Here is a 17,389-nt window from a genome sequence, read left to right as displayed (position 1 = left end):
CGGCTTATCACTTTGTTTGGGACGTGAGAGGCGAGCAGATTTCTCCGCGAAAATCATATCCACGTGCCACTACATCGAGGCCATCTGAGATTGTCGCACTTCTAAAATCTCCTGCTGACAGTCCCAAGGACCGTGGAAGACAATAGACCATATTCTGAACAACTAGAGAAGCTCTTCTGGCTGACATCATTCGTTGCCCAGTTGCTTTCGACGTTACACATTCAAAGTACACACTCCACGTGTCGGAACGAAAGGGCGGGAAGGTCATGCCAATAAATTCAGGCAAGGCAAGCGCCGTGGAAAAGTACTGCCGCGGTATATAAACACATTCTTGCGGCTGTCACTAAAGGCTGTGTTTTACCGCACTTCCGGCGGACCTAATTGCACATTTCCTATAGACGTCTCTAGAAGGACTTTCGTGCTCTTTTATTATTTGATTTAAGCTGCACCTGGATACTTTCACGCATTCTGGTGCGGCTTCATAGCAGTGGGTCACCAACGAATAGGGTGCTTTTCTCTCCCGGAGAGAAAGCAGCACTGTGCATATCATTTTAAAGAAGCCTTGCTGCATATGGAATAATTTAACAAAACTTCTGTTTGGGCTAGATGGTACATAGCTTATATTGAAATCAATTCAAGCGCACAAGAACACTCACACAAGAGGAGGAACACACAGGACGGCGCCTGTCCTGTGTGTTCCTCCTCTTGTGTGCGTGTTCCTGTGCGCTTGAACTCATTTCAAAATCAATGGAATAATTTAAAGCTATGAATTGGACGGGGCACTACTGCTACCTGGAGTGTCGATGCCCATAATGATCGTAGCAAACGTGAAGTCACCGACAAGTTGAAGATTCACTCCTTTCCCTTATGTACCAGTTTGGTATGTGTCCCAACGGTTGCTTTCAAGTGTTGTCTTCCAGCATTCTTAAAATCACACTGAGGATAAATTCAAGTTGACAAGTATCGATAGGGTGTGAACATCGAAAGACAAAGACCCAAGTTTCAGTGAAAAGGGACTTTTTATAAGCTAGGAGAGGCCAGAAAGTGAAACAGAGGCGTCGCCGTTACAGCTTGATCCAGTAAGTAAATTTTGGTGCTTCCACAAAGCTTTTCGACCGCGGATCCCAGAGCCTAGGCTACATATCCATCCACTTCAAAATGGTGGTCGCGGAGGCCATTTGATGTAGTCCCAAGAAATTTGAGTTGGATGGCTTGAAAAATTTTAAACCTAATTTTATCAGCAATAAATGCGCCTTTTTCTGCCTGACAAACATAAAGAGAGAAAAAATGAGCCAAATAAACGCCGTTTGCTGAAAATGGAAATTACGTAAGCCGAAATTCTTGTTAGTGGCACGACCTGTTGATATCTAATACCATTGACAACCAACTCTATCGAGAGAGCAGTTCGTGTATAAAATACCTGCTGGATGCACTTAAGGAAGTGTTGGGGAGATGGCCGATAAAGCGTTGTCCCGAAATACTCTTCGATCTCTTCACACATGCACAACAGATGACTTTCAAGAAACGCATTATTTGAATTCGATACGATGGTTAACTTCATTGCACAGTATACTTCGTTATTGCACCCGTAGACGTGCCCTTTTTCCGAAGTCTTCGCAGCGTGTTTAGAATCAGCAACACTGGACGTCCACGAAAATTGTTTTTTGCTAGTGAACATCACAGTTTTGCTAACTGTGATGCCAAGTTCTCTAACCACTGAGCCATCGCGGAGGGTGGAATATGAAATCTAAAGAGGAAAAGTCAAGCTCGCGTTCCAGATTAAGGCAAGTGTTTAGTGATATCACAGTTGGCTATTTGTGCTACTGTGGAGCAACGTTTCAAAAGAAATCCGGAGCATAGGAGCAAAACTTCTGAAACTTACAATGACACCAGTAACCAGCTGTAATAACTAAACACTTGCCTCAATGTAGTGTACCCGGCTAATTGAGTTGCACAGGTTTGAGAAATCTGGCATGCAGAATTTTGTTCCTTTTCGAACACTTTGACACCCAGCAATGCTCGTTTCCCAAATTTTTCTCACAAAAACTCAATGTGGTAAACGTTCATCTCCAGTGTAGTGAACATATGCCAGACCATAAAACTCTGTTTATTATATCAGCGGATTTAAAAGTTAGAAGGCGCTAAGTCACATCATGACCTCTTTTGCCGCATGTCGTGTTTTGCCTAACTCTCCGTTATTTACAGCCTCTGGCGCTTTGCTTTCGATGCAGTTTATCATCAGCGGAGTCAGCCGAAACAAAGCTGAAATTTGAACGCGTGGCCGCTTTACGCGCAAAAAAAAAAAAGAAAGACGCTCGGAAACTCATGCAGGAAATCCAACGAAACGGCGGTGAAGTTGGACCATGAATTTGAATACTAAATTGTGTTTATTAACTCTATGCTGTCACATTTTGTGGTTGGCCTGGTGCTCAGCATCCGTTACTTTTTGTTAGCTCGGCCCCTGCGTCCATTTTCTCTCAACATCAGACACGGCAGCGAGCTGCGACCGCTTGCTGATTACCTTGAAGGCAACCCTGCTTATCTGCCTCGAGTACCTTCGCGCTGGCTATCACTGTTTCGTTTACACGCAAGCGTCGTTAAGAATAACAGCTCCCACTCGAAGGGAGCTGTATATCCGCTTGTTGTGCCCAAGGTCTTTCGTGACGAAGTCGTTTATGGGCGCCAAGACAAGCCTTGGTCTGTCCACTCGAGCTTTGCTCAGATGTTGGCATGAATCGGCCATAATTACTACTGGCGCAGCGGTTGGGGCAATCTCCAGGGTGGATTAGATTTCAAATAAAGAAGTTTACACAATGACATCCAGCGAAGCGTTGCCATACGGGTGCAAAGAAGAGCTACACAGCTGCCTCAGAAAGCTCGTAGTTGAAGAAAAGTTCACTGCGGTCCGTGGTTGGAACCCCGACACCACTGCATCACCGGAGCATTCACTCTACCAATTAAACTAAAAGGGACAGCGAACATATGGTAGGACACCAAAGGATTAATCAGCAACTCGAAGCGGGAGCATTGTTAGCCGAGGCTTCCTGCATATGGGAAGCGCTACATGAAAAACGCCATCGACTAAGCTAGCCGAACAACTAACACCTAGTGATTTTCGACAAGCCCCGTATCGCGAAGTAGTCGTGCACTTACTTGGCTCCATTCCTGTTTCCTCGCTGGGTAACCGTAACAAGTTCCTCCTCTATTCACTTACGCTGTTCTCATCTGCGGACGCGACATATGTTTAATTATATTTTCACATACAAGATAAGCTTACGTCTTTCAAGTGGACGACCTAAAGACTTATTTTAGACCTTGCTTGCCATGTCAGCGGTACATCTCTCGCAGATACGGTGAAAGGTATTTGAGAATAACATGTATAGATGAGCTTCTCCATATTTATTGCCGGGGCAAAGAAGTACCTATTGTTTTTCCTCGCTCTCATTCCAGTTGCTTGTTTATCACGGCCCACAAAATAAAAATGTGTAGATAAGGTAACTTATAAACGACCCTCCACTTTTTATCGCCACCGACAAAGTAGTAGTGTCACAATAAAATTTCAGAGCTTGAGGCGCCTAAGTCTGTCGTCATCTACCAAAAACAACAAAAGAGGGAGAGAGGGAAACTCTTTAATGAAATACAGAGAATTTAGCCGGCGTTTAAAAATCGCTGGAATGCTGCTCTGCGTAGGGAAGGGAATTTGGGAGATAAAGACAGAAGGAGAGCAGTGTGGAAGAGGTAAAAAAAAACAAAGATAAAATGCGGCCATGAAATGGGTACTAAGGATGCAACGGCGGGTATTGATGTAACCTATGGAATGATGGAGTGCATAGTCCGACAAATGGGCTGACGAAGTTCACTGCATGAAGAATGCATGAAGGTAACGTGCAAGTGAATTTAAAGCCTATCGAGATGTCCAATGTCTTTTAAATATGTAAAAAGAAAGTTCATTGCCAGTCTGTGTTGCCTAAGGCAGACTAAGGGACCTAAATCTTTGTCCATTGTTAGGGCAAATCTGCAATGATCATCATATTTTCGCTACTCACTGCACAGCTGGCATCATGTACGTTGTGCCTCTAAGCTGCGGCTGCGAGCGCAGCGCAATACAGGTGATTGCTTTAACGACAGAGAGAGGCAGCAAGATACTGGTAAAAAAGGCTATGGCAGCCACATGGCCGCGCATCGCAAAAGTGGTCAATGCTCTTCGATTATCAAAAATTCAAGTTTCATAGTTAGGTGGAAAAAAAAACGATTATAAGGAGAAATGATAGCACAGTATTTTATCAAGCCAAGAGGACCTACCTGTGTGCGCAAGGCGTCCCTGTCACTGTCACTTCAAGACGTTTGTTTGGTAAACGGGATGGTGCCCACGTTTTCATCCCTTCCTTAGTGAAAATAAATATGTTTGCACAATACGGCGGGATATTCATACCGTATTTCAAAAATGTTTTGTATTCATGAATACACTAAACCTGTGCAGGAAATAGGTTCCGGAAACTTGATGCTCTGTATTCTAAATATATTCGCAAAATTTGTTAAAAATACCTCACCTAAAGCATGCTTGAGCATGTTTCAAATACATTACGAAATAAATATGCGCTTTCAGCATCTTGTAGAAGTATTTTAATTGTACTTTCGTAAATATGAATCGGTCGAAATTATACTTAAATTCTAACATATGTGCAGTCCTCGTAAAGATATTCGCAGCTCATTTCAAGCTGCCGTAGAACAATCCAGTGCTCGAAATCACGTTTCGCGGAATAGCAGTTGTCTTGAAAACCTTCTAAAATTGCACTTCCTTAAAGAAGAAATAAATACATCCAAAGGATACTTCAAACCAACGGACGAGCGTTCTTCGTAAACGTAATTGCAGCCCACCTCAAGCTGCCGTAGTATACCGCCGCCGCGGTGGCTCAGTGGTTACGGTGCTCGGCTGCTGACCCGAAAGACGCGGGTTCGATCCCGGCCGCGGCGGTTGAATTTCTTTGGAGGAAAAATTCTAGAGGCCCGTGCACTGTGCGATGTCAGTGCACGTTAAAGAACCCCAGGTGGTCGAAATTTCCGGAACCCTCCACTACGGCGTCTCTCATAGCCTTAGTCGCTTTGGGACGTTAAACCCCATAATAACATCAAGCTGCCGTGGAACAATCTAGTGCTAGAAATCAAGTTTCGGGGAAGAGTGAAAACTCTCTCTTGAAAGGACACGAGCGCTCGTGTCTTGTCTTCACCTTTTCAGTGTCTCGTTTTTCGCGCTACGTTTTTTTTAAGATGCAATTGCTCCGACTAGCCCAGTGTAGCTTACTTGTGAATGCTATAGCATTACACCACCAAGTGTGTCCTCGGCACCTCCAGATCCGGATATGCCAGTGAAAAGGACTGACTAGCAAGGTCGAACGGCTCCCATGGACGCGAATGTGTTTGTTGGCTGACTGTTCGACTCGTGGCCGATGGCTGACGCACGACACGACTAGCAGTTTTGGTTCTAAATCGCCCTTAGACTCGAACGCGACTCGTCTCGCACTTTGGCCACACTCCGGAGTCCACAGTCTTCGCGCCAGAAACGCCTCACCGACCAAGATAACGTGATGCCTCTCGGAACGTATATACAGGATGTTTCACGTAACTGGATCCAAGGATTTGAAAAAGGCGGTAAACCACAGCCCGCTGAAACCAACGATACATTGTTCGCCATCATGTGGCGCTCCTCAGAGTATTTTTATTGTGCTTAATTAGTTAATTAACGAAGATTAATTATGCAAATTTTCAAATATTCACTTTAGTGCCAAGACCGTTACGTTAGGTTGTAGAGCAGGTTTATAAACAGCCGACCCAATTTATTGTAGCATCGTGTCTCCTATGGGGTACTTTTTTCCGGCATCTAAAGAAAGCCCGCGAAATATGAAACAATACCACGTGACTGCGCCAGTGCGCTACCAAATTGCAGCGCTGTCAACGGCGCTTCGAACAAACAGAGCGTGCCCTCTGACCGTTGCGAAGTGAACGGCCGCCGCTCTTCGCAGCGGCTTGACAGACTTTATTTTCCAACAGAAGAAGACCTCGTCCTAGCTTCCAGCTCTCCCTGTCAGTCGAGAGACGTGGGCCAGGGGGATTGGGATAGACAGGGTCGCCGCGTCAGATACTGGCCTGGATTTCTTGAACACCGGCTGCCTCTTCAGCCAAACGAACGGCGACGAGCTTGTGCTCAGGGTCTGGGTTGCGCAGCAAGTTCTCCAGACGTCTCTACTATCTATTTTATTCGCCTTGCCTGGGGTCTGTGCGCACTCCCAAATAATATGGTCGAGGGTCCCTCTCGCTAAGCACGAAAGGATGCGCGAAAACACAGATTATGCTGGCAGACTCCACAGGTATCATCCTTAAAACGCGATAGAGGTGTCCATTGACCCAGGGAGCCAGTTATGCACGTCTTAAACTTTTTCATAGCCAATGTTAGTTCACCCAGGGTACGCCGGTGGCTTGTGCAAAGGTACCGCGTTTCTGCCACAACGTTCCACACGCCAAGGCGCGTAGTGCACTTGTCTCTACAACTACCGCCGCATAGCTCAGTGCGCTAATATTAGTTTGACAGTAGCATTCTCTGCCGCGGTGGTGGCTCAGTGATCGTGGCAATCAGCTGCTGACCCGAAAGACGTCGTTGTGATCCCAGCCGCGGCGGTCAAACTTCGATGGAGGCGAAATGCTTGGGACCCGTGTACCGTGCGATGTCAGGGCATGTTAAAGAACCCCAGGTATTCGAAATTTCGGAGCCCTTCACTACGGTGTCCCTCACAGCTTGAGTCGCTTTGAGACGTTACACAACAATGAACCAGTAATATTCTTTGCTGAAAATGCTTAGTGTGAGAGTGCGTTGCAGCAAAGGCGCGATCGGCGGCGGCGATAGCCTGATGCCCTCGAGCAGCGGCCAGTGAGGGTGATCAACTACTGCGGCTTCTGGTCCGAATCCCAGTTGTGGAAACATTGGTTTATTCACTCATGGTCGGTCGAAAGTCAACCCAAAGGTCAAGCCTCACACAAAGTGGTGAGCTGCTCTAACCTCAAGAAATGGCGCTTTAGCACTAAAAAGCACTCTCACTGGTTTGCACAGCCTCTGGCGCACTTTTTGACAGCATCGAACTTGCGTGCTCTAGGCGCATTAAAGGCGCGTTTGGGCTAGGCGATCGCTTATCGAAATGTTGTCGAGAAATGTTCCCCATGTTCGCGAATATTGGCACGCGCCCCGGCTGAGCAAGTTGGAGAATGCTTTCGTGGAGCTGCGGGCTTATCACTGTACCGGCCCTATCTCAATGTTTTCCGCTGCTCTCTTGAAAAACAAAGGGTGCGCGAAACCTCTGATCCGTAACGATGGTAGCAATCGTCGCAATTTGCGAAGGGCCCGAAGTGGCCGGAAGGGAAGAGTTTGATAGAGCATCGCACTGGACCATTCCAAGCCAGGTCAAGGAAGGGTTTCTGCGGAAGCATGCGTTAGCGTGTCCCATTTTTTTTTTTCTGTTTTCGTGAGTAATAACCCATATTTTTACGACCAGGGGAGGGGGGCTTTCTTTTTTTTTTGAGTGTTGGGAGGTAAGAGGCTGGGGCGTGCGCGCTAGGCTCCAAAACAGGGTAGTCGTGCGTGCTTGCGCATGCGGCTGTGGCTGTGCCCCGCTCATCCTGCGACAGTATTTTGGTATGACGTCCCTAAAATGTTGGTTACTCTACCAGCGTAGTGACGTCCGCGTAGATCGCGCTAGCGATGGGTCTAGATCGTGAGAGCGAGCATTTAGGTAATATTTGCAACCAAATTAAAATAATTTTTAAACGTTTGCCGTGTCCACCACCTGGCTGTGGGTGCCATTGCATAGAGAGGAATCCCGTAGCAGGCTCTCTATAGCCTCAAAATTTGCTGTCTCCACTGTTACGTTCTGGGCGAGCCGAGTGGGACACGTGCGGGCGTTCTGGAGATGCTATATAAACGCCACGGCAGAGCGCTGCACCGCTTTCCTGGCCGACTGCCGAGATGGAATAAAGGCATTAAAGACAACCTTCGGTGTCCCCGCTTGCTCGTCGTTCATCGAATCGCCAGAAACGTAACAGCTGGTGGCAGCGGTGGGGATCGACGACTCCGGGTTCCGCGGCGGTTGTCGGTGAGTGCCTGAAAAGTCTCTTTTGTTCACCAGGTAGGTTGAAAGATGAAAGTAGACTGTCACTGACTGGAAAGGGCAGTGGGTGGAAAGCAGCCAGATGTTTTTCCTCGTAAAATTTCCGCCGTAGCAAGACGTAATAATTTTTTCAACAGCGCATGCTACACAAGGACACAAGACGAGGAAACACACACACAAACACACAAGTTGCAGTTCAGCGCTCGTGTGTGTGTTTCCTCGTCTTGTGTCCTTGTGTAGCATGCGCTGTTGAAAAAATTATTATGAATAACCAACTAGCCCCTGAGCTCACCCTGTAGCAAGACGGATCTCAGTGCGAATGTTAAGCCCGAATCAATGCTCTTAGCCGAAGAGCTGGGCGTAAAGGTGACGAAAGCCATGAGAAAGCCCGAGATCATCTCGGCCATTGAAAAGTGTGGCGCGGGCGCCGATGAAATTTTAGAATCTTGGACGGAGGTGCCGAGGAAACGGAAGAAAGAAGAACTTGTGCTAGAAATGCTTAAGCAAAAGGTTAAGAAGGACGAGGAAGCCATGGCGGTCGATATATCGACAAAATTGGAGATGCGAAGTCTCTTGCAGCCCTTTCGCGTCGGGGGAGACATAGGTCTCTACTTAGTAAATTTTGAGCGGGTGTGCAGAAAAGGGGGCTTCGTGGAGTCGAGCTGGTCAGAAAGGCTTCTGAATTTGCTGCCCTGCCAGCGGAAGTGGCTGACGTTTTGGCAAGGTTAGATTGCAAAGAGGCGGATGATTACTCGTCCATAAAAACCTGCCTACTGAAGAAGTTCAGGTTGTACCCTGAGGTTTTTCGAATAAAGTTTCGAGAGGCAAGGAAACAGCTGGAAGAAAGCTATGCCGAGTTCGCTTACAAGTTAATGGGCTTTCTAGAGAGTTGGCTCCTTGGTGTAGACTCTTATGAGGACCGCGAAAAGGTGCTAGCGCAGATTGCACTTGAGCAGTTTTTCTGTTCTGTTCCTTCAACCCTGAAGGATTGGATTCAAACAGGCCAGATGTAAAAACCGTACAAGTGGCGGCAGATTACGTGGACCTGTATTGCTCCAGACACGAGAAAACGTTTAATAACGAAAAGCCTAGCTTTGTCCGAAGCCACGAGCGAGGAACGGTTCGTGCGTTATCTGAAAACGCAGAGCGTTCGACGCATATGTTCCACCTTCAAAGGAAGCGTTGGATCCAGAAAAGCAAAAGCTAAAAACAAAGTCGTTTGAAGCAAGAAAGCATATTCTTTGCTACAAATGTCACCAGCCGAGTCATTTGGCTTCAGGCTGTCGTGTGCCTAAAGTATCACCGGTTAACTTGTGCATGGATAAGGCAGAAGACCTGCTTAGGCCATACTTGTACAACATAGAAGTAAATGGACAGTCTTGCAAGGCTTTAAGAGACACAGGAGCCACACACGACCTGACTCATTCCTCGCTAGTGAAGCAAGACGATTTCACAGGCGACTGCGTGTGGGTTCGACAGGCCCTGGAAGATCAGCTTGCCAGTAGCCAGAGTAAAACTAGACGGGCCTTTCGATGTAGTAGACACGGAGGCAGCAGTGTCCGACGGGGTATTGCCAAACTGCCCGTACATTCTTTCGAACAGAATGGCAAGGCAGCTCGATGACTCGGGCGTCTCGCTTGACATGAATCCCGTTATAGTAGTCACTCGCTCCATGACGTCAGCGAACGGCTCTGAGCCGAAAACGCTCGCGACGAGGGCAGGAGCTGATAAGTCAGATAACGAAACGGCAGAAGGGATGCCGGAGGATATGCTCCAAGAAGTAGACGTAACCACGCTTGTTTCGCCGGAAAGCGCGAACTTCCGTGCTCTGATAAATGTTGATAAGGCCACACTTACCAGAGAACAGGCCACGGAACCAACAGGCCACGGAACCAACGCTAGAAAAATGTCGAGATAGCCTGGGAAAAAATGTAACACCGAATATCTCGTTTGATGTGAAGAACGGTATTATTTTATTTTATTTTTTGTCAGTATTATTTTATTATTTTATTTTTATTTTTGGCCACTTACGGATGCCCTCAAGAAAAAGGAGCCCAATAACATTGTATGGGACGATCCTAAGTGTCAAGCGTTTGAGTCCCCGAAGCTGGCATTGACAACTCAGCCTGTGCTGGCCCCCCCAGACTACGCGAGGCCTTTCCTGGTGCAGTGTGACGCTAGCGATAGAGGTATGGGCGTGGTACTAAGCCAAAAAAACGACGAAGGGGAAGAACACCCGATTTTGTTTGTCAGCAGGAAGCTTACTTCGAGGGAACAAGCTTACAGCACAATTGAAAAAGAATGCGCTTGCCTGGTGTGTGCTGTCGAGAAACTTCGCTGTTACCTTTTGGGCTCTGAATTTATTCTAATTACAGATCATCGACCGTTGACATGGCTTCAGCAACTATCTCAAAAGAACGGCAGATTGCTCCGGTGGAGTTTGAATCTCCAGGAATATGCTTTTGTCGTAAAGCATAAGAGAGGTAAACTTCATGCGAACGCAGACTTCTTAAGTCGGGCGCACGAATAAGTACGCCATCTGGAGTTCTTGTTTCTTTTGGCTCATCTACATCACTGTGCATAGTCTCATCAGGCAATCATTCATGCTTATTCCTCTTTTCAAATGTTCGCTACTAATATTTTTCTTTTAGGGCAAAAATCTGGTTGCATTTAGGAAGACTTTTGGGCAGTATAATGAGGCAAACAAAGGCATTTTCGGTGAACAGAACTGACATCTTGGGCACCTCGGTGGCTTCTGTGGGGCTTGGTTGTTGTTTGTTTCCCCGTCTGCCCAGCCATCAGCCTCTTTCAAGAATGGGACACCGGTGGCTTCGGCCAGAGGTTCGAAAAGACACCGTCGGGGCAACCCTTGATGCCTGGCCAGTGCAGTCCACATCTCTTCAACGGCACGGAGGCGGTCACAATGATGTGTGGGTGATTTCAACCTCCCGCTACAACCCCCTCCTCCAGCCAGACCTCGGAACGGTGTGCTGCTGTGCTGTGCTGGTGCTTTCGTCTGTGGACTCCGCCGCACCAGATCTCGGAAGCAGGATTGCAACAGCGCCAAACTGGTCGTCATGACTTATATGGAGCAGCGGTGCGTGTTGCACTCACGACCTTCGTTATTGCGACTGTGGGGGAGCTCTTCACAGCTGTTGGCACAACAGCGAAGAACTTGTTCAGTTTATGTGGTGCGCTCCTAAAAGGGGGAGGAGTTGTTACGTTCTGGGCGAGCCGAGTGGGACGCGTGCCGGCGTTCTGGACCAGCCGAGTGGGACGCGTGCCGGCGTTCTGGGCAAGCCGAGTGGGACGCGTGCGGGCGTTCTGGGAATGTTATATAAACGCCACGGCAGAGCGCTGCGCCGCTCTTTCCTGCCCGTCTGCCGAGATGGAATAAAGGCATTCCAGACAACCTTCGGTGTCGCGGCTTGCTTGTCGTTTGTCGTATCGCCAGAAACGTAACACCACCCCTTTAATGGCTTTCGGGCCAGCAGCCCACCGCCGTAACCACTGAGCCACCGCGGCGGGTGGCGAAAAGGATGGGCAAAATGGATGGGGTAAATAGTTATCTGGAAATCGGTTTCGTGATTTAGGGCGTGAATGGGGACAGCGAGTTGTTTGATCTGAACTTTCATTTACCTCGGCTTTATTTCTGGCCTGCCTGGCAGGGGAGGGAGAGCATCGAGATTGCCGAATGGTGCAGCCTCGCTCACGGGATACCCGACCACCAACCAAACACAACGGGTTCTGACCCCCGAAGACAGGAGAACTTAACTCGGGGTCAGCTACCTGGGGCCCCTCCACGACAAGTTTGTTTCCTACCTGTCCGCTAATAGCCATCGAGTGCTTTTCGCGGTTTTTCGGGCACCGGAAATATGTATGATGTGATCCGGCCAATAGAGGCTTAGGTCGTCAGCCTATCGGCCCACCGGCCCTCGGCGCCGTGACCTAACACCTCGGCGGGACCCACCTGTGCTTCCAACCAGCCAACCATGCACTTATTATTCTCCCCTAGCTTGCTCCTCTCCTACTGAGGAGGGAGTGTTCAAAACTGGGCTGAGCACGCCACAAACCAAGAACGTGGCTTAGAGTGAGATGACCCGGGCCTTCTCCGCCGGTACTCCTCAACATCGGCTGTTTTCACTGGACGCTTCAAGGACGTAGTCCGCCCCCCCCCCCCCCCCCCCCCCGCTCCTCCACCTCAGCATCCCGCAATGGCCATTACAGCCCTGCGTCCGACCAAGAGGGCTCTTCCCCGAGGTGTCGTTTTAGAGCCTGGCCACTGTGAACCCCCGCGCGGACCTGGTTTCTCCGGAACCAGGAGCCGGCACGTCGGTAGCCAGACTTGCGCGCCCCGCGTGCGGAGAGAAGTAGCATGTATTTGAAGACCTTTTCGTTTTGGACATGCCTTCCCTGCCGCATCTCGTGGGTCCAAGCTGAGTATAAATCCAGGCCTGCCTCCGCTCAGGCATCGTACTTCAGGAGCGCGACTGGCCCTCATAGTCGCCTGGGAGTCGCTGCCTCTCCCATGGGGATTGCATCCTCACAGTATAGGCCCCGCCAAACCCATCCCCACCGCTGCGGTAGCACCGGAACAAAGCCAGTAGCCGAAACTACACCGGCCCGTATCCGGTGGCGGGTGGTCACGAGTAGGCCGCACAGTCGGATTTCCCCTCCCTTTCACATTGACTATGAAAGAACGTTGTCTTTCCATGTGAACACGAACAACCTTCTCATTGCAATTTTGCGAATTCACTGTTGTCATCGTACACTACACCTCTTTACAAAACACTCAACGTTGTATTTTGATTTCTTTGCCTACTCGAGGATATTTGCAGAGGACTTGTTCGAGACGTACATTTTGAGACGACCCTAAATGTGAAAAAGAACAAAGAAAGGGAACTTCCGTAGTTTCCGCCACTAAAGAGGTAGTCACCGCCTAAAGCGAAGACCACACCGGAATCATGCCTGCAGAGTTGTTCCTATAACCATAATGATAGGCGAGGCGTAACTAACCCCCGTGCGACTATAAATGAGCATACCCACTTGCAGTACAGTGGCTGTTCTTGCAGGAAATACGTGTTGTTATTTTCCATAGAGCCGACTACCCTAGCGTATTGCGTATTACTTGTTTCATCTCATGTAAATGCAGTCGTACAAGCAACTGTTTTGATTGACTTTTATTGATTTCGTTATAAAACATACAAACACATTTTGGACCAATAACCGCAGGGTAGCTGAGGTCCAAGTGATAAAAATGCTCCTTGGAGGCGCATCGCAGAACAAAAATTCACGAATGACTTAAATAGTATAAAAGAAACGCCAGCACGTGTCACAAACTCAAGCTATAAACATAAACAAAAGATATGCATGCTTGAAACACCACATACTCTTACTACACTGTGATTTAATATAACACCAGTAAAATAAAATTTCGGTAATGAATACACATACAAGAGCAATTTCTGCAGAAATAGTCGAGGAGTTCAGTCTTCAGTAGCGTTAGCATTGTTTGAGGTCTTTACAGAGATGAGATCATTGTTTTATTAGAGGCGGCGACCCATTTTAAACTGTTGTGCAGTCAAATTGTAGTAATGGTTGCCCAAATACGCTGTTTTTTGACGCTGAATTGAAGTTTTCTAGAATCACGCTTTTTCTTGTGAAATTGGAGATATAAAGTCCCCTTGTGGAAACATTGGCTCAAGCAACCTGAGGTTTTCCCCTCCCTTGTTCATTTTTGTGATCGAGACGTGGAAAGGGTGGTTATAACCTATGACACTCCCCTTCCTTCGCTCAGAGTCAGACAGTAGTGCGTTTTATGAAGTTCTTGCATGCGGATATACGGGCAATATTTTATACCGAAACCATACAGAAATGTGATCTTCATACTGGACGTGCAAGAGGAGTGCAAGGAATGACCAATCAATTGATGGCATATCTTTCTGAATTCAGACAACCCTGCAACATCAAACTTATCTCTAGTTAGTGGGAAAAAAGTACACGTTATAAAGACTTCTCTAAGGTTTAATTAACGTCTTAGATCCCAAAATTTACAGGAAGTTAGCGGTGCTACAGGCTAACTGCAAGATGTTGTGAGACACCTTTGCTAGAGGAATACGAGGTGTTCCTTCGATTTCCGTTTTGATGTTTGCGAAAACATATTTTGAGGGCAATATGTGATTACCTAGATGGGTAGCTTATCTTCCGAATGCATAGTTGAGATGTGAAAACTGTGCTCTTGTGTTCAGTGGGAAGCACAATGTACACGATCGCAAACAGCCACGGATAAAAGCTTGCAAACGCCTGCAAAATTATAACTGCAGAGTTCCTAGTACCTACTACAGTTTTGAAGCTGGAAAGCGTCATACAGCCATGCAAGCGGCTTTGATTTGAACTATATTGAGGGCGCTGAGGCACTGAAGGCACAGTGGGCTAGGGATCAAACACAGGTTTGACATCCGATTCGAAACCAAGAGGAAGAAATGGGCTTGGAAAAACTTTGTAAAGCGAAGGCAAGATAACCGCCATGGCTGCATAACAGCGCTAATTTAGCAAACACAAAAAGGACATTGTGATGATCAGCAGATTTTCTCCCCTAAAGGTACAAAAAAAGACTTGAAAACTGCTTCTGTTTCCCTCTGTCACAGAAATTTGAATTAACGTTGCTGAAGTGCCCTATGTTATAACATGCAAAAATGCGACGGCCACTCGTCCACAGATTAATAATTACTGAAGTAGGGCAGTCTGGTGCCACAGTCGATTAAATATTGCTCAAGAAAAAATTTCGCTATAAAAACTGCAGGAAAGCGCATAAAAAACTAATTTGATTCCATGGAAACACCGAACTTATAACCGTGCGCTATTGTCCATATCTTATGCACGTCCTTAGACATATTTTCATCGCGCAGTTTAACATTCATCGTTAAATATTTCATAATGTGTGTGACTTATGTCTTCCACATAAAATCTGTATAGAACCTCTGTGCACTCCCGCCCACGTCTCATGTTACTCTCTGTGCACATCTGTAGACAACATGTACCCTAATTTCGACGGTACTGCGCCACACTACCTCCAATATTTTTCTTCTATATCACCTCGAATGGCTGCGCTAGTTTCTTCAATGATATCCTTCCACAAAGCCATGACGCCACAGCCGTTCATTTTTTCAGTGATCTTTGCGTCCATCTTGAGTAATTGGCTTCGCGAAAAATGATTCTTCCAGCCACCTATCTCACCCTTCCTCACGAAGGAATATTTGCTTGGATTACCTTGATATCCATCTTTGGCATAAATAGTTCGGCTGTCGAGGAGTCCTTGCATTGCAGGATTGTCACTTCCCGCGAAGTCTAAAACGAGCACCTTCCTCATGTGCTCCGGCTTCGACCATTCGAGTAATTTCCGAAGCGACGCTTCGTCCTCTTCAAGGCTTCTCCCGTATTTCTCATCAAGAAAGTGGGCTAGTCGCAGCAAAGTGCCACGAGTGTCCCGCTTCATCTGCTCGTAAGTGATGAAGAACACATTAGGCTCATCCTTCAAGGCGTACCCGGCCAAGAGGTGGTCGAAGTAGTCACCGTAACCGAAATCGCCGCTTAGGAACGCATCAACAAACTCGTCGAAAGTACCATCCTGGAACTGGAACGGGCTCAGGTTGGAAACATGGTGGTAGAAGGACACGCAACAGTCCCAAGGATTTCGCGCCACGTAAACATACTTGACATTCTCGTTGAGGAGCTCTTTGGGCGGCGGATCCAGGTGCGTCATCAGCGCTCTGTGCGATGGATCCTGTTTCGAACTATCTGGGTCGAGGTCCTTGACTCCGGTGTATTCGAGAGAGCGGCTCCAGGTCGCGAATTCTTGATAGCTTTCGATGGGCCGCCCTTCTTTCAACACAAGAAGCGTAAGGTACTGCATCCAGTGCGTCCCGCATTTAGGATAGGACATTTGCAAAATGTCGCCTGCTTTCGGTACGAACTTCAGCGCTTTCCGAAATATATCAGGCTGAACGATGGCAGAGCGGCGGACACCGTCGATGATCTGGTAGAAGGGGAATCTTGCTTGCATCGTTCCATTCAAAGAAACTCGGTAACAACAGCCACGACACCTTTAAAGATGCGGTCAGTTCTTATACGGCCAGCCTGTGTTACTGATTACCTCAGCAGCGAACCTACAGCACAATCACTTGTCTGCTTAGCACTGGCGAGAGAGGCGCTAATGGAAGGCAAGGCTCTTGAGACGCCTACATGTCAAGGGCATAGGCGTCTGCCAGGATAAGAGAGACGAAAACATCGCAAAAAGTAGGAATAAAGTACAACGCCTCGGCACGTGTGGAGTGCGACTTTGCATCCTTAGTGCATGAGCCGCTATATCTGCGGTTCTTATCAACATTGTCATTTTCCTGCTGCCGAAGCTGCTTTGGAAATACCGCTGAAAGCCAGGCGAATGACAAGACGGCCTCTCCCTCCTCTCGAGGACAAGCTTCATGAGTGGTGTGCTCGCATACACGACTGCGGATCTGCTCCGCTTATGCAAGCCTACAATCTCGCAACTGTTTCTGAAGATTACAGACCGGGTACTCTAAGGCAGAGACACATGGTATTTGACGCTTGAAAGCGGGAAAAATAAACGGGCGAAAAAAGCCTATAGCATGTCCGTGAGCTTCATATAGTGCCATATAATAAAATTTTGGTCGTTACCTTTCTTACCTTATTTTAACACACCTCCCAATTTTAGAGCATAAGCAAATTTTACAAAAATGAGAAAAGAACAGTTAGTGCAGAAGCCTAGAGCAACGTTAACACCTGCTTCCAGTTTACTCCTCTTAGTACTAGCCTTTTTTATCTGCCCCATCGTGGGGAGCGCATCTCGAACCAACAGATGCATAACGACATGCTCTAAGGGCAGCAGCTGGAGGCAAATGGAGATCAACGAGAATAACACAGATCAACAACAATAACATCAGGGCACAGGTAGCACCTGCAAACATAAATAGAAGGAAGAAACTCGCAGTTGTGCGGAACGAACAACCCAATATCTGAGCATGTAGATCCGTCCCTTTTATGTTTCATTGCTTCGTGCGTATAGGATAAAAAGCAGAAGTTGACGTCAAATTTTTCTCCCCTTTCACCGCCTTTCCTGGCTTTAAAATGGGTTAACAATCCAGGTGAACGAATTCAAGATTGCACCATTAGGCTTAAAGATCCCTTTGTTTCATGCGCCATTGGAGTCTTATGTTGCC

The 17,389-nt window shown here is 47.5% G+C and overlaps 1 protein-coding gene across 1 annotated transcript; it reads right to left on the bottom strand.

Annotated features, from left to right (window-relative positions):
- Positions 1-13,350: 13,350 nt before the first annotated feature.
- Positions 13,351-16,319, bottom strand: LOC149361594 (sulfotransferase 1C2-like). The gene has a single exon (XM_089569542.1). It carries the CDS (start codon positions 16,213-16,215, stop codon positions 15,220-15,222), a length of 996 nt encoding a protein of 331 aa, XP_089425668.1. The 5' UTR covers positions 16,216-16,319; the 3' UTR covers positions 13,351-15,219.
- Between the last annotated feature and the right edge of the window lie 1,070 nt (positions 16,320-17,389).

This window comes from Amblyomma mixtum, chromosome 2 (genome assembly GCF_055824585.1).
Source record: "Amblyomma mixtum isolate Tamu chromosome 2, ASM5582458v1, whole genome shotgun sequence".
Classification (NCBI taxonomy): domain Eukaryota; kingdom Metazoa; phylum Arthropoda; class Arachnida; order Ixodida; family Ixodidae; genus Amblyomma; species Amblyomma mixtum.
Note: the sequence above shows the minus strand (reverse complement) of the source record. Positions and strands in the feature narration are given on the sequence as shown.